Raw genomic sequence first — 22,814 nt, 5'->3', positions numbered from 1 at the left:
CACACTTAAGTACTGTCCTGCCAATTAAAGGCAAAATGGCACAGAAAGAAAATCAACGAAAAATAAAAACAAACATGTTACTCTCTGTGAGTACCTTAAAATCGATATTTCTATGCTGCAGTTTAATGAATGGAAGTTAGTGTCAGTCTTTGAACTCAATACACCACAGTCATAAATCTAAAACTCCACAGCTTGTTCTAAAAATTAACAGTAATGTAAAATCCTCTGTTTAACCACATGCAAAACACAGGCATGGAAGACATTACATCATTAACAGAGGCAATCTGCCCAATCAGCTTGTTCTCTAAAGTGACTCATACGGTCATTCCTGCTGCGTCCGACTCCGGTCCAGAGAAAACCCATCTGTGTCTCAGTGTACGGTTTCAGAGGCAGAGCTGAGAGGAAGAGGAGGGAGTGATTTCACATCCCTGACCACAAACACTCGTGGAGGGACCTGGAGATGGAGTTTAGGATGTACAGGCTGAATCCTGACTGCTGGCTGAGGTCGCCCAGACCTCCTCTGTGTCTCCTTCCTCAACATTCAGGGAGCCATGCTTCAGCCACGCTGAGCCACCAAGAAGAGGAGGAGGAAGAGGAGCACCCTGCTGCTTGCTGCTACAATACAGGTAGGTTTAAGTTAAAAAAGATTTTTTGATAATCTATATGGAAATTCAGTTGTTGCAGTAAAAACATCAGACCCCTGCACGTTACAAGACAAATTCTGCCTTTGGCTGGTCGTCTACTGGATAATATCAGTCTGGTTTGACAGTAAGTTTTGAGCAGCATGTCACAAAGCTTGTGCAGCCATGTTTTTATTGTCTTATAAATGTTTAAAAAATGCAATCTACACACACCTTCATCTCTTCACACCTGGATCACTGCAACAGCCTCTTTTCTCACCTGAATCAAAAATCTATTGACTTCAGACGGTTCAGAATACAGCTGACAGAGACATGATGAGATTTTACTGATTACTTTTAAGGCTTTTCATGGTCTCTCTCCCAGCTATATCTCTGACTTCTTAGTACCATACACACTGCATTTTGAGATCCTCGGGCAGAGGTCTTTTGTCTGTTCCAGGGGACAAAGCGTTTTCAGTCAGGGCCCCGAGGCTCTGGAACAATCTGCTGCAGGACAACGGGCCGGTCGAGTCACTGATCTCTTTAATGTCTCTTCCTAAAACCTGCTTGTATCAGAGAGTCTTTCCTTATTTTACTTGAATTTTAAGCTCCTTTGAACTGTCTTTTGTTGTCTCAGTTTTTATACACCAAAGTGTTTTCGTCACTTGTCAGTAGTAGTATATGTGTTCTAATGAAAAGATGAGTTAAAGTTCATTTTTATTAAAGTGTCTTGGCTTTTTTGATCCATCCCGCATCGGATTACATGACACTGTTTTTTTATAACCATCGTCCAGTCTTGCATGTTCAAAACAAAACACATAGAAAAGGAAAATAACAAATAGACTAACATAAACAAATTAAAAATTAAAAAACAACATCCCAAACAAGCTGCTCACACGAGAAACTACCAAACATTTACAGACTATCTCAATAAGGAGCCCTCTTTCTCTTCTCTCAGGTTTTCTGAATGCATGTATGCGTGTGTGTGTGTGTGTGTGTGTGTGTGTGTGTGTGTGTGTGTGTGTGTGTGCCAGTATATGCAGATGACTGGTGATTTCATTCCTCGTCCAAACCCAGCAGGTCCTATCAGCAGGTGGAGGAAACAGACGGATGAAACATGTGATTCAGTCATGACGGACCTCTCTAAGCCAAGCCCCCGCATTAGCCAGCCATGCATGTATAATAAAATGGAAATGGAAAATGATTATGCTTTTCAAAAAGAAAACTAACTGAAATAAAAGCATGTGGATCCACAGGGAGTCCAGGGAAGATTTTAACAAAAAAACAAACATAATAGTATCAATAGTTTTACAGCCAAAACAATTCAAGTCATTGTAATATTTGACCTCTTATATGAAAACCAAGAAGTGTGGCTTTCTACCTTTAAGGGCTCTATTCAGCAGGAAGAGTCCTCCGTCAGTTGTAGAGTTGGTGGTTTGATCCCTGACTCCATGCATCAAAGTGTCCTTGGGCAAGACTCTAGAAAATATTGGCAATGTACATCTCTGCAAACTATGGACACTTTACATTTGTACATTACCATGTAAAGGGTACATTTAAACTTTATGTTTTGTTTTGTGGTTTGCAGAAATGTATGATGCGAACATTTTCTTCTGGCGACTGGGCTGACCCACAGATCGCTCCCGAAGCTCAGTGGGGTCAAGAGCCAAAGAAACAGAGTCCATTTACATGTTTCCAGAATAATATAACATATTCATTAAATCAGCTGTTGATAAAAATGCTAAAGTTATTCCAAATGAAATCTCACCCAGTTATCCGATAACTTCTCACTTGTACCTGCAGGTTGTGATGACATCATCAGTCAGGCTGCTGATGCTCAGCGGTGCACCTCCAAACCTCCCGCCCACTCAGGGATCCCCAGCAGCTCCGGCCTGGCAGGGCAAGTTCATGGTGCTCCTTCTTCACAGCAGCATAAAACAGTAATCAGTGCTGATGGGGGAGACTTGTCGCGACATTTCACTGGTGGTTGTTGCTGGGAGGGTGCGGGGATGGAGACCCAGGGATGTGTATGTGCGTGTGGGTGGAAGGAACCAGAAGGTTTTGGTCCCTGCTGGCCTGGATCTCCATATATCTACTATGGAGGTGAGTCATATGATGTTTCCTGATGTCTAAACCTTTTCTTTGGGTCTTATTAATTTTTTTTTTTTTACCTTTAAAAAATGGTATTATCTGGGGGAAAGGGGGTTACATGTGTTACCAAGGCAATTAAAGATAAACGGCCACGTCTACTGCTTATCCCTTCGTTCATATATACAGAAACACAATCCACTCACAGGCCACCAAGTAACAGCAGTTAAAGTCACTTACAAAAAAAAAGACCCATGTGAAATTTGTCTTTTCACATGTTAAAACCCCCAAATTTAGATGTGGATTGAGTTATTTTTACATGTGACTGGCTACTTTCACATGTAAACTACATTTAAAGGGACTGTTCTTTATTTATCAGAGGAGGGGGATGGCTGGAATGTGACCTCTTTTTTTGTTTTGTCTTTTTTCTGGACCCTCAAGCTACAGATAGTTTTACTTGACTTGAGCCTCCTAGAATGACTTGCAGAAAACGCATGTTCTTCCTCCACCATAAATTAGTTATTAGGTTTTTAAACTTACCCTTTAACGTTTGAAGGTTAAAAGAAGAAGTTAAAAGATGAAGATAAAATCCTGGAGTTGCTGGTTAGTTCGTGCAAATGTTTATTTTTGTCCAAATTTCAAATGAGATGTAGATCAAAATGGTTATAATGAAGTATCACCATTTTAAGCTCAGATTTGGTTATGCTGTTTTCAGCCTGTTCTCATCCCGAAGTTGTCAAATACCTCTGCTTTGTTTGGGATTTCGAGATCAGACACTGATGCCAGAGCCACCTCTTGTGGTGGTATGACACCCTGCTGGGCGGCATCAATTGTAACACACATTAATTCTGTTTTTACAGTTTCTGGTTGTGACAAATTTTGGCAGGAGTGGGTAGTAACGCAATACAAGTATTTCCTTTACATATCTGCAGTAAAATAAATACAAAATACAACTATTTAAATTTGTAAGCCCCTCCCCTAAGCCAAAATTAAAAAAACACAAGTGCACCCCAGTGCTTAAAAAACTTATTTGACATGCCTCTCCTTTAAAGTTAATATTTTTTTATTTGTTGCTTCATTAGTGCACCACATTTATCTGATTTTGTGTTGCAGGCAACTGTGATGCATGTCATCCTTAAAGCAAGCTTTTTAAACCCATGCTGCAAGAGAACAATGTGACAAAGAAGGATACTACTGTCCTGGTGTCATACAGATTCACTCTGAAGCAGCTGATTTCATCAGGGAATTTTAAGGATTCCTGCCTCTGTTTGAGGCAAGACAGCATCCAGAGGCAGACATCTTTACACAAGTCAAAATGCACTGATCCCCACCCATCCATCAGAACATACTGTACTCAGCAATGTGACAGAACAAGCTTCTGGATGGAGCTGATGACCATGTTATCTGACTGGTATCTCTGCTGTCTTTGTGCAGGTTCTCTTCAGAAGTCACATGTCACAAACATTAAGGAGCTACACAATATTATTTTAAAGAGAAATCATTGTTACGTGTAAGGGTTTGGCTACTGTGGGACATTTAAAAACAGAGTCCAACTTCCTCCTGACTTGAGACTGACCCTGCCAGTTTTTGATGATAAAATGTCAGATGTCCCTGTGACCTTTGTCTTCCTGGCCTGATGGGAACACATTTGCCTCGTTGAACGAGTTTTACTCACTGACATTTTATTTCAGGGGTAGAAGGTGGATGGCCAAGTTCCAAATCGTTGCACAGTCATTGACAATAAATGAAACAATTTGCAGGAGCCACCTATTTCTTCCTGCACTTTTAATCCACTAAAACTGAAAGGCTTATCATAATGTGCAATAGCTTGGGTCATGAGTGCCTTTATTACAAAGAACCAATATCAGATGCTTACAGCATTCTTGTGTTTGCTTCATGCAGTGAGGAGGAACCTGGTGGTGGGAGTGGAGGTGGTGGAGGAGGTCGCTGTTGAAGACACTCTAGAAGTAATGTAAGTGGTGCATAAACATATTATGACAGTTATGATAATTGTGCCACTAATGCAGTTGTTTCTATGATATATCTAACTTGTATTAATTCTACGTGTTCACGTACATTACAGTGTGATTCACAGCAACACAATCATACCTGTGTTTGGTTGAAAATATGGTTTGTCCCTCTCCTCTCCTCAGAACAGAGGACATTTACACAGATGATCTGCTGCATCCTGAGCTACTGCAAGACGCCCAGCTGTACCCCACATGAGCCCCGAGGAACTTTCAGCGTGTTCTGTTCTGATGTTATTTAAATACTTGTCCATTTGTTTGTATTTATATTTTTATCACTGTAGTTGTGAAACGCCTTTTATCCTTTTTTTTGTTTAGTTGAAGCCAATGTCAGCTGTCATTAACATGAGTTACAACAGCAAACAAAACAATAAAAAATGACATGTTGTTATGACTGTATTTATTTAAAAAATATATAATATAATACTTTGGTAAATTCAGTTTAATCTATTGTTGGGTCTTGCATTTATTTAAAAAATAAATACCATCAAGGTATTGAATTAAAAGAAAAAACAAGAAATATATACAGAAAAAAAGTGTAGCTTATTTCTTTTTACTCCCATGAGTAACTCATTTACAGCTAAGTTCAAAACTTAAAAAGAACAACAACAACAAACTACTAAAATATAAAATACTAAAATACAAAATGATAATCATACCATAGTTTTACATTTGTTTTTGTTATACCCTTTGGACAGGTACACATCTATTCCCTTAAAATCAATACTTGCTGTCTCTTACTTCAAATAGTTTTCGAATACAGTAAGGAAGCAACGTATTTTTTAACTTTGTACATTATCTGTGTAGTTTTAAAACCAACTATCACAAAATGTAAAAGTATGTAAGTTAATAAATAGAACATTGGTTGGTCTAATATAATATAATATAATATAATATAATATAATATAATATAATATAATATAATATAATATAATATAATTAAAATAGTGGACTTGCGAATTCTTATTCTACTTCAACTACCAGCATGCATCGCTTCTGTTCTCCCGCCGACACCCTGGCCTACGTCATAACGTCACGCAGAACATGGCGGCCGCAGATGCAGTGAAAACCAAACACCGATGATATTTGGTACAAATTCTCATCTGTTTAGGATTTAAAACCTTAAAATGTCGGACTTATTACACACGGAGACTCTTCAGGATCGACTGGAGCGTCTGCGGGAGCTGACAGAGTTCACAGAAAACTGCAAAAAGCAGCTAAACGATATATTTGAAACGCTGGGATGGTCGCTGGACTTCAAGGACTCGAGCCAGGTATGTTAAATTAACCGTTATGTTTAGCTAACGTAAGTTTAGCTAGCTTTTGCGTTTAGTCTTCAGTCACGATAACAATCACTCTTTTAGGAATTTGCCGTGGTTTTATCGCAGCTAAACAGCGTTTGTAATATTTATAGGTTAATTCAATGAAAGCATATTTTGCAACCGTGACACCGAGCTGTGACTTTCGGGTCAACAGTATTTATCGTTAGCTAGCGTTAGCCGTAACGTTAAGGGTTGACGTAAATCGATTAGCTAGCGTAACTCTGTTTAACTGTTAGTGTGAAGTACAAGGTCAAGGTATTTTTTCATATCCTTCCTGTCCAGTAAAATCATGTAACGTTATGCTTGTGATAAACCGTTAAGTATTGAGAACACTTTCCTACTTTTCAGGCTAGATCACGTATTTGAAAGCCCTCTTGGATCAGCTGGAAATGCACCATAAAGCTGGAAACAGGATAGTTTCTTTCTATATTAATACAGCATTAATATTAATCCAAAAACATCAGATAGATTGAGAAAACACTGACAGCATTGAAAACTTTACTGCAACATAATTATACTTGTACATTTTGCTGGTGATGATTATGTACTTTTTAACCTAAGTTAGTCTTGAATGCAGGGCCTTTACTTGTAGTGGAGTGTTTTCACAATGTTTTATTAAAACCTTTACTTATGTAAAGTATATGAATACTTTTCAACCACTGGTTGATCGTAATGTTACAACAAACCTTAGTCAGAGAGCCATCTACATAATTTATCTGTGGAATTTACCCTTGCGTGTCTTGTTTATTCCCCATATATCTATAAAACTAACTGGATTGCCAGCTGCCGTCGGCCCAGTTTATCCCCTTACGGAAACTGTCATGTGGATCTGCAATATTCTTTCATAGTTACGCAGTTTTTTGACATCACAGTAGACATCTAATACATTTTCTATTCATTGATTACCGCCCTGTTGACACATCTGTCACAACACACTTGTCAGCGGTGAGAATCTTTACTCTTCCAATCGAATTCTCACTTACCAGAGAGACAGTGTGTCTCAAGCCACCTGGTTCATTGGATCACAGATGGTGAGTGAGCCCCAGTACTCAGGCGTCAGGCCCCCACATCTCTGCCCTCTTTGATGGGAAGGTTGAGGTTAAAGTCCCAGACTCCAGCTGTGCACAGTCTTTACCGTCTACACTGTGTTCCAGGTGACCTCTCACACGAGTGACCCTGCCAAGTCAAGTCAGAAACTTGTCTTTCTGTAAATTTAATAAAGTATCTGCAGATAGACTCCCAACAAACAGCTAAGAATGAGCGGAGTACAAAGAGTGAGCCCTGAACACAGCAGATGTCGGATACTTATACACACTAACAACAGCTGAGGTCAGGGATATTTAATGAGCATCATCAGAGGGGTGACGAAGCAGTTTTGCCCAACTTATCTAGTCAAGTCCTTGGACATCAAGAACATCACAGCTCGTTGTTGTTGACAAAGAGTAAACATCATGTATGGCACTTGTGCTTGTGATATCCTGAGAAGACATAAAATGCAAGATTACTTCACATTCTCTCTGCTTTGTGGCATGTAGTACAGAGGCCTAAATGTTTCCATTACGTAAGTGTTAAATGTTGCATGATTTGATATAATTATGTAATTTCTATTATATTGTTGATTACCTTTTCGACCATATTAATAATTTCCAGTACAGTAGCTTGCAGTATTTATCCAGATTTTACTATGTTGTATTTTACACTTTTCTCTTTCGTTTTTATGATTATTTGCAAATCCTAAATGTCAGGCTAAGCATACTATATTTGTGTGTACAGATCAAAGCACAGGCCAAGAATTTGTAGGTGTAGGCAATCTACAAATAGACTGAAAAAAAGCTCACCTCATCATATCTCTGTTATCCATGGCTAATGTTCCTGTGATGTTTGTGGTGTTTTCTCAGGAAGCAATGGAGCAGTGTCCCTACGACCCCAACCACAGAGTCCCGGTCAGAACCATGGAGAAACACAAAGCCTCCTGTAGCCTCCGAAAGATGGGCTACACAGCTGAGGAGCAGGTAACATACACGTGGCTTGAATCTAATGGACACTAGCGAATCAGTGTCCCAGAGTAAGGCATGTCAGATGTTTACAGTAAAATATACTGCTGGTAGGTTTCACAGCTGCTGTCTGTGCCAGTAATACCAGCAAGAAGGCACAAAACAATATAAGACAACCAACTGCTCACGTGTTAATATACTGCCACTGTAATGCACTACTTAATCAATGAAGGAGCAATAAAAAGGTGCATCACTCTTTTGTAGGCGGAGATGTTCGACCCTTCTGTGTGTTATGAGAACAGTGGTGTCAAAAGCTTCGTAATGGGTGAGTCTTTTTTTTTTACTGTAATGGGTAAAAGTTTAATAAAATATAATTTATTCATTATAGAGAATTGAAGAAAATGTCTTGGAGAAAAAAAAAACCCCCATAAACAACACAACATAAAAAAATACAATTATTGTTATGGAATATTGTTGCTCTATATAAAAAGTTTCAAAGCTCCAAAGGTCAGCTAATCAAAGTCAAATGTTCTATAAAAATACCAATATATTTTATTTTGATTTTTTTATTTAAGAATATAACCACCTACCTCAACTATGCACCTGTGTCCTGGCAGCCAGAACTATTTCATAAAGTTTTTTTTATCTTTATTACAAGATGAAGAAAAACTCCTGATAAGAGGAAAGTTATATGAAGACAGGTGTATTTACAGATAGAAGTAAAATGTGATTTTTCTATCTGGTTTGACCGACACAAACCATTTCATTCATGCAGACAAATCCACTCAGCACCAGGTGATTCTGCAGGCGAGATCTGCTGCACCTCTCATGAGGATGGAGGGAGTCTTCTGGCAAGGTGTGGGCTTAACTTGAAACATTTCACTGGACAACTGTTTCCTCTGACGTGCTCATGTATACCATCATATATACCATCCTGATCAGGGGCAACATTCACAATCGAAGAACTTAGTCTTACACTCCAGGTGCACTGACAAACCACTAGATGTCACTAAAGGATTATCTTGTGCTATCCTCACTAACTCATCACTCAGCTGTTTGGTCCCTCTCAACCTACATCTGCCTCCACAAATATTAATCTCAGTGAAACTTTTTCAGATATTTTCTCATTTCATATTTGGCACCTTTTATTTTATGTGTTTTTTCTGCTGACGTTTGTAACCCGTGTGTTGTGTGTTCTGTTTGCAGCGACAGTGGTGAGTATTAGAGAGGTGCTGGGCTCTAGAAAGTTCTGCTGCTCTGGTTCAGGCATGCCTGATTGCGTGTAGTATCCTTTAACATCATATCCTTTCAAACCACAGGGCTGGGCTGGGACACAACACACATGAACACACACACACACAGAGTAGGCATACTTAAAAACTTTTCCCTTTACGTTTTGGGAAAAGTCTTCACACGTTCAGACTTGTCAGTAGACATTAATGTGGATAAAAGTAAACTTCATTTATGTTTTTAAAACAGTTTGAAAGACTCACACTGAATATAAAATATGTTAATGACACTTCTTTCTCTGAAATCCACTGCTAAAATAATTCCAGTTAGGAGCTACAATCACTCATTTTCACTCATTAGGTCCATATTGATCACAAATAAGGATATGAACAATAGATTAAAGATACAGCAGAGTTAGAAAATGATTGCAAGGCGATGGAGAACTTGAGTATCTTTATCAGATCTGACTGTGACATGTGAAACAGACCTGGTATCTGGTGTGATTTTTCTTTCAAAAATTATGAATAAGAACATGTGTCTGGTTACAAAAGAGTTTTTGTGTACTTACTAGCAGGGTAAAACAGTTCACAAAATAATAATTTTAGCCAATTTTGTAGCACAAAAACTATATCATTCTGCTAATTATATTGTGTAAATCAAAATATAAATTGGTCTGATCCACCAACTGTTTTTGTCACCTACTTAAAGATAACTGTATTGAGGGTTCCTGTGGATCCTTAAAAAGTCTTAAAAGGTATTGAACGCATTAACTAAAAAGTAAGGCCTTAATTGGTGTTAAATGTCTTAAAATCAATCTATCAAAAATCTTAAAAATGTTTGGGACATGAAAACTAGGATTTTATGAATTGTTTTTTTTTTCTGATTTTGCATTGTTTGATAATTGTAACATCTATTTACTTTAAACATTTTACCGATTAAAGTCACGCAAATCAAGATTGCAGAACCGTCACTCAACAGTCATGTTGTTCCCGCTGGGTTGCTCGGAGCAGAGGATTCACTGTCTGCTAACTTGCTGTCACTGCACTGTGGACGACGTGGGGAATTGCAAATTCAATAAAAATTGGCTATTTAACCAAAATTTCTCTGCATGTCTAAAACCAGTACATGGCAGTGTTGCTCTGTGTATTTTATGCAAAAAGTTTTTCAAACTCAGTAGGATGGGAATCCCACACAGAGCGTGAAAAATACAAACTCGCCAACAAACACCAGGTGTTTTCCAGTTGTGTTTTACCCACGTCTCCACCAGTCCTAACAAGTGTTGGATTTTTTTCAACATTTTGAGAGCTGCCTCGCTGTGTTCTGTACGGAGTACAAACTCCTTATTTCTGGGTTTCCCACCTCAATAAAAGATGGACTTGTAAGCTGGAGACGAGTTCTTTAATCAGTGTTTGTTGAATAATCGATGTGTCAGGGTGATTTGTGTGTAAAGCCTCTCTGGTCCTCCATCAGGTCAGTACTCCGGCCAGCCCGTTGACGTGCCTCAGAACCACAAGCGCACAGTGTGTGACCTCACTGTGGCCGACCGATTGGCTCTTTACGATCATGTGGTTGGCGTCCTTAGCCAACAGAAGGAAGCGGCTTCCGCGAGCAACGAGGATCTCTACGTAGATTTGGTTTCCAAACTTCAGAAGGGTAAGACTGACACGTCATGGTGACGACCTCCCAGAGTTTCCCAAACATCAGAACAATAAGAATGTACATGGTGTTGAAAAAAGACTCGTATCACTTGGATCGGTTCACAGCCTTCTGCAGATATGTTATTGAAGACACAGCTTACAACAATGAGACAGCCCTGTAGAGCAGTTCACCAAACATTCTTATACTCCTCCTCAGATAAACATACCTAACTTTCCATGTGTGTGTATGTGTGATTTCCTGCCATTTCCCAGAACTTGTCTCACCATCCCAGTGTTTGCCAGGTCACTTTGCTCTCACCATCACAATGTTTGCCAGGTCAATCAGCTCTTAGACTTCACCCCAGAGTGAGACCATTCAGGAACATTCAATTTTAGTAAACATGTTTTACTTCTAACTTTATCTCAACTCTCCCTCATTAGTTGTTTGTCAACTAATATTACCTTTTAAAATAGTTCCTGTTTGGCTTATTTTGGTGAATAAAGAAAGAGCAGTATGTTTTCTCCCTCAGCGTGGCCCTCTGGTTCAATGAGTGTGTGTTTGTGTGTAGATGAAGAACAGAACGAACCAAAGACTCACCTGGAGCTGATGGCAGAGATGAGAGACTACAAGAGGCGGCGTCAGTCGTATCGAGCCAAGAACGTTCATATCACTAAAAAGTCCTACACTGAGGTACGAGTGAGCAACAGGAGAATGTTTGGCTACTTCTTTACCCATAATCTCATGTAGAAGTTGTCACACATGTTAAGGCGTCTATGTACTGGTATTTGTTGCCTTCAGAGTTCAAATGGCTTTGTTATCATGGGGAGAGGTGGGACAGGCAAACATTGTGTTCAACCTAAAGGATTGTGGTCCTGACAGTGCAGCACATTGGACTGTGTGTCCAGAAAACTGGTTTATCTGCTCATCATGCGTGTTACAATCTGTGCTGCATGTAAAGGTTTGAAGGGAAGAAAAATTACAGTGCAGGTCAAAGGTTTTTAGTTGATCCAAATCAATTCTATAAACAGCCCAGGAAATGCTGGTGTTTTTGTGTAACTGTGAAAACCTGGAGCCGATCCCAGATCAAGAGTTCTCAGTTTGTTTGAATAAAGGTTAAGAAACAAATTGATGATCTGGCATCGCTGTGATCACCCTGCAGGTAATCAGAGAAGTGATCCACGTCCACTCAGACGAGCTTGCCAGACAGTGGAGAGAGGAAGAGGAAGAGTCGGAGCCAGCAAGATCTGAACTGTCCTCCCACAGGTACGTGAAACACTGTGACCTCCCAATGATCAGCTTCCTGTAACGTTGTTTATTAAGTGAAAGGTATTCTGGAGTAAAGAAAACCTGTGAGAGCACCGGGTCAGAGTAGGTTAAGGGCTAATGACCGATATTATTTGTCTGTCAGGCGTCGACCAAGTGAGAGGCGATCGGCGTCGTCAGAGTCTCGTCACTCCCACAGTAGACGTCATCGCAGCCGTGAACGAAGCCAAGACAGAGAGAGCAAGAAAAAGAGGAAGAAGAGGGAGAGGTGAGAAAAATCTTCAAACTAATGCAACTGAATTCTTACAACGCAGCTTTGGAAAAACTCTGATGGTACAATCACTGGTTTGTTGGCTAAACGGGCCAAAATGAACTCTTACAGTTTTCTTTATGGGTCTTTGCAGGGATTCCCGCTCCCCTGATGACCACCACCACGAGAGAAAGAAGAAGAAAAAGAAGAAGAAAGAGGAGAAGTAAAAGTGCTGGATCAGCAAGTCTGTTAAGATGATGCCAAAGGTCATTGTGCCTCTTCAGGTCAAACAATGTCAGGTGTCACAACATTCTTAAGTTCATACACCAGGGAATTTTGAAATGAAATAAATGGGAATAAAGTTTTGGGAACAAACACTATTTTGAGCTTTGTAATGCTTCACCAACACCATTTCAAAACATTAAATGTTTAAGTCATGTCATGTGTTACTACTGCTGCTTTTAAATGTCACTGTTTGTGATTACACGTCTGCTAATCGTGAACAGGCCCCACCCGCCTCTGCCGGATTGGGTGGGGGCTCTTTAACTACAGACCACATGGAATGTTGGACGGGAGTGTCATAGCTGGCACACTTTAATCTCTGGGTCAAAGGTCATGCTTAATTTTGCTGTGTCTTCGAGTGTTAATTCAAAGTTTCTGCAGTCATTGAGAAACCCTGGAAGGTATTTTGAAATGTGGGAGTCAAGAAGTTTTGATTTTTTTGGGGAAAAATGTCAAATTGTTTGATTCTAAATCCCTAAAATGTGCAGGTTATTGTTTAAAAACTACACATGATCACAGTTTATTAAATGGACTTGTGAAGGTAAAATTATTCTCAACTCAACTTTATTTATACAACACCTTTACAAACATGCAGCCCAAAGTGCTTCACAGTGCAATTTAAAGGATAAGACAAACAACTGAACATAAAGACAAGAAAATTACAACAATAAAACAATAAAATATTAAAAAAAGCAAACCAAACAAAACAGAACAAATGAACAAAAAATTATTAGAAGTCCATAGAATAAAAAGCAAGAAAATAATAAAATAGAATAACAATAAGGAGGGATAAAATAAGGTAATAACCAGTGGTTAAAACTTCAAAATCAAGACTGTAATGTTACGCCACATCAAAAAGCTACATTAAAAAGATGGGTCTTAAATTTACTTTCAAAAATACAGAGAGAGTTTGTCATTCTAATGTCTGGAGGCAGTGAATTCCACGGTTTAGGGGCATAAAAAGACATTGATTGTATGTTGAAGGTTGAAACTGTTCTTCAGATTCTGTATGTGACTTTAATTTAAACTCATACTTATTAACTACCGCTTAAAATTAGGGCTGCGACTCAATTATTTTATAAGTTAATAATCTGCCTGTTACTGTCACAATTATTTGTTTGGTGTAAAAAAAAAACACATCATAAGAAAATGAAATGTGCAGCAATCAACATTTCTGTAAATGTACCAGAGCTATCCAGCTGGCTAACTTTTACACGCAGGTGCGATGTTTTGAAAAAACATCATTAAATGTCTAGTTTTCTTTGACCAAGAGTCTGAAACCCAAAGATATTCTATCTACAGTAATATTAAGACACGTGAAAGCCAAAAACTCACATTTGAAGAGTTGGAAACATCGTGTGTTCGGCATTTTTACTTTGAAAGTTACAGATTTTGAAAAGTGTTTCTGTTGTTGCAGCTCTTGTTCACATCAGTGTTCAGCCACGCCCATTCAAAATAAATCTCATTAAGATATTTTGCAGCATAATGAAGTTTCGTTCTTCCTGTTTTCAAAGTGATTTTGTAAAACCTTTTTGTGTCATGTTGTGAAAGATTTGTTCTCTTGACTTTATAATGAAGGTTATTGTGACAGGATAATGTTTATTGTTCAGTAAGGAAACTGGGCTGAGCTGCAGAAACGAATCAGGATCCACTTCTAGCTGCAGATTGATAAAGTATTTGCAGCCTCTTGGAAAGTGGAAAGTTTTGTCATATTGCAAGCTGGCTTTTCGGCGTGGTTATATTTTATGATTTATTGTGAGGAGGATATGTTGAAAACCTTTCAACAATTTTAAGTGAAATTTGCTCGAAATTTAGGCTGTGAGCAAAGGAATTCCTTCATGATGGAGATTTCAGATATTAGACTATTTTTCTTTGGGCTGCTAATCAGACTAAGTAAAAATTATGAAATGTTCAGTGGGATTTTGTTTAGACTTAAAGTTTAGACTTTGCATGAAATTTCTACACAAATCCATCTCTTCTTTCTTCTTGTCTTCTCTGCTGTTGCTGGATTCCGGCTCAGGTATTTCTCACCCTGTTGAGACACAGAGATAGAGGACGAGAAGAACAAAAAAGACTGAGAGGATCCCGTCAGTGCCTGGGAACCTGAGGGATCCTGGAGAGACAGAGAGGAGACAGAGAGAGGACAGGGGGAACCATCAGGGCGATAATGCTGTGAGGAGAGCTGCTCAGGGAAAGCTAAGTCAGGTCGTTATAATCCTCATCTATATCCTGTAAGCGTCCTGCGCAGGGTCTGGTCTAGTCTGAGGGTCTCTGCAGCACCATGGGAGCCTCCAGTTGCAAGGTAAGAGGGTGATGGTCTGGGTTTGGTCAGGGGCCTACAGGTTTGGTCTGTGTTTGACCCACCGATGGAACCAGGGATGGAATTTCAACTGAGATTAAAATGAAATGTTTTTTCTGCTTATGAAAAGAAATATGTAGAAACTGTCCAGGTTTGGCTGTGTTAAATGGAGCAAACTGTAGATGCACATTTGAGGTCAACAGCAGCATGTTTTCTTTGAAGTGCTTCCCAGGGTGTCATCATGTGTCATGAAAACCAGGCCTTAAATATTATTATTATTACCTGAACCTTAAGTATACGAGTTCTTCATTACCATATTAAAATGTCATTTTTTCTGTATTATTTAGGTTTAGTTGGTTTCTTAAACGGCAAAATCTAAGGTTTTACAGCTTGAACTATTCATTAAAGTAATTCTTACTAATTTACCTTTGCACAAGACCTGTTTTAGAAAACTAAACTCAATTTATACTGAACTGACCTGTAGAGAGAAGCTTTGATTAACACAAATGGTATTTGTACAAAAACCTTTATATGTTTTTATCGTTGGTGTCAAAGCAGTACTACAGCTCTGTGGTTCCTGCATACACTGTGGTGTGCTAACTGTTTTCTTAAATACAACAGGAGAATGTACTTGGCTTTATTCTGCACATTCAGGCGTGTTGACAAAGTTTCCGACGGTGTTTGTTAAACAATAAGTAACGTGTTATTCAGTTTCTCTTACGGAGTTGTTTTGCTGAGGGAGCATTTCTGTGGATCATTTTCCATCGTGATTTATGATGACAGATTTTATTTCGTCAGCTGGCTGCCTGTGTTGTTTTCTCTTGAAAGTTGCATGATAGACAAAGCCAGATCTTTTACAGGAATTGGAATTTTTTTGTAAGAAGATATAACAAACCACAGTCAGACCACGTGGACTCCACAGATGCATTTTTATTTGGTTTGCTAAGTATAATCATGGTGAGAAAATTTTAATTTTAGGCCCACAAATAAACCAAACACCCTCAAATGACAAAAAAAATGTTTTCTCAATAACAAACTACAAAGATCAACGAGAACATGAAGTGTGTCTCACCTCACTGCCCCAGAGGTCCTGCAGGTCAGAATTACTGCTTCATTCTTCACACTGTTTACAGCATCATGCTGAACATCCAGCAGAGTCCTGAAAAACTGCTCAGATTAATAAAAGATCGTTTTAGGATAAAACTTCTCATACTACATAGAAATGTGGCAAAAAAGGTTCATGTTAAATAGCAGGGTAGTGAGAATGTTTCTCAGGTCAGTATTTAACAAATTAAACACTTTATTTTTAATTCTTTCCCCTTTTTTTGTTTATGGTCTTGTGTAAGAAAAATAAACATTGACTCTGCTCTTTGTTGCATTTTTACTTAATCAAATAAGCCTCTTAAATTTCTTCTAAAAAAAGAAAGAAAGAGAAAACAGTATTACAGTATTTCTTGACCAAAAACTAGAATATAAAATGTTGTCTACGATGACTGTCAGCTGTCCGTGGCTCTGTCTCTCTACTTCTGATTTAAAAGATGATGTAAGTTAAAAGCAGAGAGACACAGTCACAGACAGGTGATTTGAAGTTTCGAGAGTTGGAACGTTTCCACTTACAAAATGTTCCTCTATTAGTTTTCCAAAATTCAAATATCTTGCAATCTCAAACCGAGCTTTCAGAAATCACACAAGGAAATTCTGGTTATGTTAAATGTGGTCCCTAGAGGATTAGGGGATCTCTGAGGGAGTTCCAAGGAGTCCTCAGATAATAGGAACAATTTATTTTCACTGTTTAAGTTTCTATAAAAGTGAGCCCAGTGTGAGTCACAGGTTTCACTTCCTCCTCAGTTTTCTCCTTAACTGTTACAGATTTAGCAACCAAATTCTTTTCAGATGGAGGTCCTTGAAGTGAAACTTCTCAAAAAATGGGTCTATGACCCCATGTGTATCAGTTTAGAGGTCCTTTGGAGGTCCTTTCGTATCAAAGCCTACTGCACAGTTTTCCCGGCTCAGTTCAGTGTTGAGGTTTTTCCTCAGTTGTTGTTGAGGCTCACAGTGAAGCTTGAGGAATGTCAGATGAGTCTGAGAAGAACTTGGCGGTTTTCATCCCGACAAAGAAACCTTTCAGTCTGTTTAATTCTCACACAGACCCTAGCAGAGTCTCATCTGAGCAGCTAGAACCCTCAGCAGCCACAGGAGCTTTAAAACAGTGAATCTCCTCCATGAATGTAAACACTTCCCTGATTTATCATGGATGCACATAAATCTGCAGTTAGCATATTTCATTCATGGATTAGGCTCTGGGGTTTACACCAACAGTCTATTCGCTTACAAGTTAATGACCCTCTTGCGGAATCCTTTGGTTCAGTCATTTACCATCACTTTATAGTTTTAGAGGTAATACATGTCTGTGAGATATTTTGGGTATTAAAGTAAGGGCTCGTCCGGGAGTTGAACCCGGGACCTCTCACACCCGAAGCGAGAATCATACCTCTAGACCAACGAGCCACACAAAAGTTTAATAATTCATACAGTAGAAGAAGAAGAAGTTCTGATGTGCCAACAATAAATCAAAATTGTTTATCATCTTCAATCGCTGTCTATTCGGTTCCAAAAATCAGAAGCCACATTAACTGTTGAACTGCCAGAACTGGTCTGCCTCCTGCTGTGAACTGGACTAGACCTGGTCGGTCCTGGTCTTCACACAGATTGTTTAAGTGTTAGGTGATATTTAATGAATGCTCCTGTGTGTATTTCCCCTGCAGGCGTCTCTCCTCTCTGGGCTGCTGGTGTTCATGCTGTGTGTCGTCTCTTCTCTCTGCCAGGATGAATATTCTGGATATCACTCAGGTCAGACCGGCCACACACGACCACGATGGACATGATTCTTTTAGATGTTTCACTTTTATTCATCAATCATCAACAGCTGATAAAGTGACAGTTTATTCCTGATTTACAGGACAACAAAAGGAGACAAAATTATAAACAAGCGAACCTTGATTAGTTTGATTCTTGTTAATTATGAAATAATGTTCCATATGTAGGACACAGTTAAATTAAATATTAAAGTGAGAGCTGAATAAAGATATGTTTGTGTTAGGGATGGAACAACAACTTTCACTGAATTGTTGTCTGGAAAATATAAGAAAGTAAAGACAAATAACCATCAGAATTCACCAGAGCTTACATATTTATCTTAAAGCTCCAGTGTGTGGGGTTTAGGAGGATTCAGTGCCGTCTAGCAGTGAGGATTGCAGATTGCTGCCAGTTAAAATTTCTCCCAGTCAAGCAATTTCTTGTTAAAACTTGTTATTTGCCCGAACGCTGTTGACAAGTCACAGATGGGCCACTAGTCCACCATCTGCTTATGTGTGCTCACTGTATTTCTGATCCAGAAGTTCAGGAAGTTATCATCGGCAGAGGTCTCTTCCTCTGCGCTGATTTAAAACAGTAAACCCAAAAAACCTGAATTAAACAAATCAGTGTTTTTGTGATGTTGCTCGTCACAGATGGGCTTCCAACTACAGTGGCCGACGTGAAAACATGAATGTCCCTATCTAGAGCCAGTGTTTGGTTTGTCCTTGTTTGGGCTACTGTAGAAACATGGTAGTGCAACATGGCGATCTTCGTGTTGCACTGAACAAAATCCCACTGAATATTTCATAATTTTTACTTAGTCTGATTAGCAGCCAAAAGAAAAATAGTTTTGTTTTTGGAATAATCTGAAAGTGTTTTTTCTGCTGTAACTTGAAAATGTTCTGTATTTTAACTTGATAATGGATTGAAAGAAAATGACAGCATTGACCATAATGTGTGGAGACTTTTTTTTTCTGGAAATTGTGTTTACAACAGTGGAATCCTGTCATATGCAGTCCTGTATGGGAGTGGGAGTCATTTATCTAGATAAAGAACTGCTCAGCTGCCTGTGGATTGACACATGTTGGGTGTTATTTTGTGGCGCAATCGGTGAATGTCCTGAATGATTTATACTGTTACAGAAGTAATATTTCCTCTATGAGGTGAGGTTTAATTTTTCCTCATAGCACGGGCTCATCCGGGATTTGAACCCGGGACCTCTCGCACCCAAAGCGAGAATCGTACCCCTAGACCAATGAGCCACCTACACATGTGCTAATCCAAACAGTACAGGTTTTTAACGTGATGTCTGTCCAGGTGAGGAACATACCTATGAAGGCTCCTTGGTTGACCCCTACGACAACTTCGCCTCTCCTCAGCCAGGTGAGCACAGCGACCCTGACTGGTTCCAACCTGATTATTACATGAAGGGTGAAAAATGATGTTAGTATCAATAATAAAACAAATACAGAAATAAGTCCTACCTCATTACATAGAGATACAGAAATTCTTCAAAAATGTAGAAATAAATTCAAGATATTTATGTTTCTCCTGTTTAATTATCAACTTATATTTATTTATGCATAATCTGTTTGTTTCCATATTTATGTCAACATGTATTTATTCTTGCCTTTATTCATTTTGCCATTTGATTATTCTTTTATTTATTGTTGTGTTTATTCATTTATTCTTGTCATTAATTATCCTTATATTTATTTGTTTATCTATTAGGTTTTTCTTTTTTTCACTATAGATAATATGTGACCCCTAGCTTGTATTTTTGTCCAAACAAAAGCCCACGACTGTGAACATGGAGCACTAACTGTAGAGATGCATCACTCAGTCGAAGGACTAAAAGTCAAACTGTCCCATCAGAGTATCCACCTGAGCCGACTCACAGCTATGATGAGGACCAGAGGCCAGAGGAGGACTACGACCCTTACGGCCCTGAACCCACCCAAGTCACCATGATCACAGAGGACGTCTTCCCCTACGCCACTACGGCCGAGTCCCACTACGCCAAGGAGGACACAGAGACCATGCAGGTATGACCGCTGAGGATAGGGCGTCTGTAGTGGCATCAGTCTTTCATCACACCTCATGACCTTAATCAGATAGAAACACTTTTGATAGTTGTTTAACATTCTTAATCAGACCCTCGTGTGTTGGAGGTCTTTCTGTTATTACCACAAACGTTGACATTTTTAAATTGTACTCACAGTTTGTGTCAGAAACCCCAGCTTATTTCTTACAAAACTTGCCACAAGTGCAAATTCTGACCTTTTAAAGTTTATTGAAGTCTTCACACTAAGAAGAAACACAGCTGCTCTCGGGGGTAATTGTTTCTTGGCAGTAAGGTTTGTGCCTATATGATATATTATTTTCAAACAGAGAAGAACTGTTAGCAAACTGCAAGAAGTGCCTATTTAAAGTTTCACTGCTCCTAACAGGCTGTAAAAACTCACTTTAAACGGCTGACGCTTCGTCTCCACTGTAGCCTTCCCATGAGGGCTTGCATCTTTTTCAGAGGCTTTGTAATCCAACATGGAACAGCAGTGTTTTTTGGAGGCTTTAAAAAGATAATTAATCCAATAATACATGTCTTCTGTTGTTTCATGGTACAACTAACCTATTAGACAAAAAACAGTAGGGACTTTGATGAAAGAAATGCAAATACTTTTTGATCTGTGTTTATGACAATGTTGATTTCTTCTTCCCCTGAGCTTCAAGGCTGGGAGCTCAAAGTCTTAAAAACTATTGTTGAATGTGTGATTTTAGAAAATATCGGTGCTATTCAATTCTGTCTTTGTTTTTCTTTTGTATTTATGGTTATATAACTATTCATACATTAATGTGATATCATTGCAGCATACATATTCTGATAGCCCAGGTTGTCTTAAAAAAATAAAGATTATATAACATGATTGTGCATTAAGAAGATAATAAGGCTAAGCTAATAGAGCTAAGAGCAGACAGAGGAGGCTACACAACATTTAGGGCTCCACTTTGTTTGGATAAGGGTCAGATTTATTTGTTTTACCCTTACAGTGTCACATTTGACACCCTTTTAACTTAATTTCAACATGAAACGATGAAGAAAAGTAAAAGTTGGTAAAGTGAATCAAAAGTCAAATTGCAAAACAACTTTATTTTTATGAACCACCTCCCAGCTACAGCTACAAAGACCTTTTTAAAGTAAAGCAAAGGAACTATCAAGTTTAAAAAGATCGACACAAGTTAAGGACAGTCCGTATAAAAAGCCAATGTAGGTCTCAACATTATCTCCCTTTGCTAAATGCCAGAAAAGATTCTTATTTCAACCTGCACCAGTGTCCCATCAGACAGTCCTCTGTGTGTATTTTCACTCAGGTGCATCGTTGTTGTGTTTCAGGTCCCGTATGAGTATCCTCCAGCAGGACCAGACACCGACTCCTCTGAGGAGGAGTCTGGGGTAGACGCAGCGCTCGGGGAGGAGGAGGGGCCGACAGAGTGCGACTGTGAGCCTGGACAGCCCGGATTCGCTGGCTTTGCAGGACCAAAGGTGCAAACTCATTTCATCCCATCACAGCCTCTTTATTCTCAGCCAGCACTGTTTATCATCTCATGCAACAAACTGCCCCTTCCTCTTTGCATTCACCCACTTCCTCTTCTCCCAGTTATTTTAAAAGGGTTCCTGCAGATTAAGGCAAGTTTTATTAGATTTTAGACTTTTTTAAAATGCCACTCATATTGCAATTTGAAATATGTAAACCATTTTTAATCCTTACTATTCAATTTTTCTGTATAGTTCAGTGATTTGAAGTAGTTGTCAAAGTTATTTATGAACACAGTGAGAGAGGAAGCACATCCTGTCCATATTGTGCAAGATTGTCAGTTACTGTAAATATACCCACCAGCTAAAGTGAAAGTAATAGTCAACCCCAGATTCACTCTTGTTTGATGTTACACTTCTCTTTGCCGCTTACAGTCTGGCATCTGCTCGCTGCCTTTTTATAAAGCCCCGACTTCATGAGTCTATAGCTACATTGTTAAGAAAATCCTGAACAGTATATCTTTTTAAATTTGTCTAACGTCAGCTTTCAAGTTAGAACATCACTACGCACCATCATATACTAGTCTTAGTACATATAGACTGAATTTAAACACTCTGAATCTGAGTTAATGCAGTCTTTGTGACGCCAATAGAACACCTGTGGTAAAATAAAAGGTAAATAAGGGATCCGTTATGCCATGTGCGATTCATGTCATGAACACACAGAACTAAATTATCCCAAAGCGAAGATACTTAATGAAGCTGAGTCAAATTCTGCAGATATATCACTGTTTGTGATGCATGTCATGTTTGTTTATTTTGTCATGTTTATTGCTTTTAATGCATTTAATGTCTTGACTGATTCCTGTTGTATTCTTTTCTACAGCAGCACAACAGTTTATGTTTCACTCTACAGATTTACACAGAAATTGGTGCGGAAATATCAGTTCATTCTTAAGATTCATTCATTTCTATCTCAGTATGTTTGGTGCAACTTTTAGTTTAAAGCACATGCAGAAACATATTTTTTGACAAGTTGGTGGTGAAACCTGCGGGGCATGTCTACCTGTTGCACCTCCACCAGTGCCTGGGTACCCGCTGCAGCGTGGATATACCATACTTAACTTATGTTTCGCCCCTTTAATCACCAGAACATCTCAGAATGGTGGAGCAATGGTCAGGGACGTCTCCGTGCTGCTCCCTGCAGCTGGATTCTGATTCCAGGTGGTTCCACTGCATGGCTTCTTGGTTCCCCCAGCTCTTGTCTCTTCGTCGTAGCCATAGCCAAAAGCTTCCCTTTTCTGCTTCCTCAGAGGTGTTTTAGGGCTTTGGCAAGCTGGTTGAGAGGCTCACAAAGCGGCAGCAGCTGACCTCCACTGGATAAGCTGTTGTTCTCTGGCTTTTTTCTCGTCA

At 39.0% G+C, this 22,814-nt stretch overlaps 3 protein-coding genes and 2 non-coding genes across 6 annotated transcripts in view; 3 read left to right on the top strand and 2 right to left on the bottom strand.

Moving 5' to 3' along the window:
- Positions 1 to 384: 384 nt before the first annotated feature.
- LOC125893919 (uncharacterized) lies at positions 385 to 5,110 on the top strand. 2 transcript variants are annotated; one of them, XM_049584906.1, is made up of 4 exons: positions 385 to 626; positions 2,424 to 2,723; positions 4,611 to 4,680; positions 4,867 to 5,110. In XM_049584906.1, exons 1-4 carry the CDS (start codon positions 461 to 463, stop codon positions 4,883 to 4,885), a joined length of 555 nt encoding a protein of 184 aa, XP_049440863.1. In that variant the 5' UTR covers positions 385 to 460; the 3' UTR covers positions 4,886 to 5,110. The 2 variants fall into 2 exon arrangements, with proteins under 2 accessions (XP_049440863.1, XP_049440862.1); XM_049584905.1 differs by having other exon boundaries at positions 4,862 to 5,108.
- Positions 5,111 to 5,765: 655 nt separating this feature from the next.
- snrnp48 (small nuclear ribonucleoprotein 48 (U11/U12)) lies at positions 5,766 to 12,812 on the top strand. The gene is made up of 9 exons (XM_049584895.1): positions 5,766 to 6,009; positions 7,956 to 8,069; positions 8,316 to 8,376; positions 8,827 to 8,907; positions 10,752 to 10,934; positions 11,488 to 11,609; positions 12,079 to 12,182; positions 12,328 to 12,450; positions 12,587 to 12,812. Exons 1-9 carry the CDS (start codon positions 5,863 to 5,865, stop codon positions 12,657 to 12,659), a joined length of 1,008 nt encoding a protein of 335 aa, XP_049440852.1. The 5' UTR covers positions 5,766 to 5,862; the 3' UTR covers positions 12,660 to 12,812.
- A 2,098-nt stretch (positions 12,813 to 14,910) lies between these two features.
- Positions 14,911 to 22,814, top strand: part of zgc:113232 (uncharacterized protein LOC541546 homolog) — a 40,542-nt gene continuing 32,638 nt past the window's right edge. The window contains exons 1-5 of the mRNA XM_049584881.1: positions 14,911 to 15,016; positions 17,779 to 17,863; positions 19,187 to 19,252; positions 19,745 to 19,914; positions 21,261 to 21,410. Of these exons, the coding sequence (XP_049440838.1) occupies positions 14,996 to 15,016; positions 17,779 to 17,863; positions 19,187 to 19,252; positions 19,745 to 19,914; positions 21,261 to 21,410 (492 nt within the window). The 5' untranslated portion in view covers positions 14,911 to 14,995. The remainder of the gene's footprint in view (positions 15,017 to 17,778; positions 17,864 to 19,186; positions 19,253 to 19,744; positions 19,915 to 21,260; positions 21,411 to 22,814) is intronic.
- On the bottom strand, positions 17,450 to 17,521 carry trnap-cgg (transfer RNA proline (anticodon CGG)). Its single transcript has one exon. It is a non-coding gene; the product is annotated as a tRNA-Pro (tRNA).
- trnap-ugg (transfer RNA proline (anticodon UGG)) lies at positions 19,060 to 19,131 on the bottom strand. Its single transcript has one exon. It is a non-coding gene; the product is annotated as a tRNA-Pro (tRNA).

The sequence above is a fragment of the Epinephelus fuscoguttatus genome, linkage group LG8, assembly GCF_011397635.1.
Source record: "Epinephelus fuscoguttatus linkage group LG8, E.fuscoguttatus.final_Chr_v1".
NCBI lineage: Eukaryota > Metazoa > Chordata > Actinopteri > Perciformes > Serranidae > Epinephelus > Epinephelus fuscoguttatus.
The sequence above is the reverse complement of the archived record's forward strand: the minus strand, read 5'-3'. Positions and strand labels throughout refer to the sequence as shown.

What these genes read in the sequence shown, in the direction of transcription:
- LOC125893919 (XM_049584905.1), top strand. Translation starts at nt 461, where the DNA reads ATGGAGTTTAGGATGTACAGGCTGAATCCTGACTGCTGGCTGAGGTCG. An exon ending in TCCATATATCTACTATGGAG is followed by an intron (nt 2,724 to 4,610) that starts GTGAGTCATATG and finishes TGCTTCATGCAG; the next exon opens with TGAGGAGGAACCTGGTGGTG. An exon ending in GAAGACACTCTAGAAGTAAT is followed by an intron (nt 4,681 to 4,861) that starts GTAAGTGGTGCA and finishes TCCTCTCCTCAG; the next exon opens with AACAGAGGACATTTACACAG.
- snrnp48 (XM_049584895.1), top strand. Translation starts at nt 5,863, where the DNA reads ATGTCGGACTTATTACACACGGAGACTCTTCAGGATCGACTGGAGCGT. An exon ending in ACTTCAAGGACTCGAGCCAG is followed by an intron (nt 6,010 to 7,955) that starts GTATGTTAAATT and finishes GTGTTTTCTCAG; the next exon opens with GAAGCAATGGAGCAGTGTCC. An exon ending in GCTACACAGCTGAGGAGCAG is followed by an intron (nt 8,070 to 8,315) that starts GTAACATACACG and finishes ACTCTTTTGTAG; the next exon opens with GCGGAGATGTTCGACCCTTC.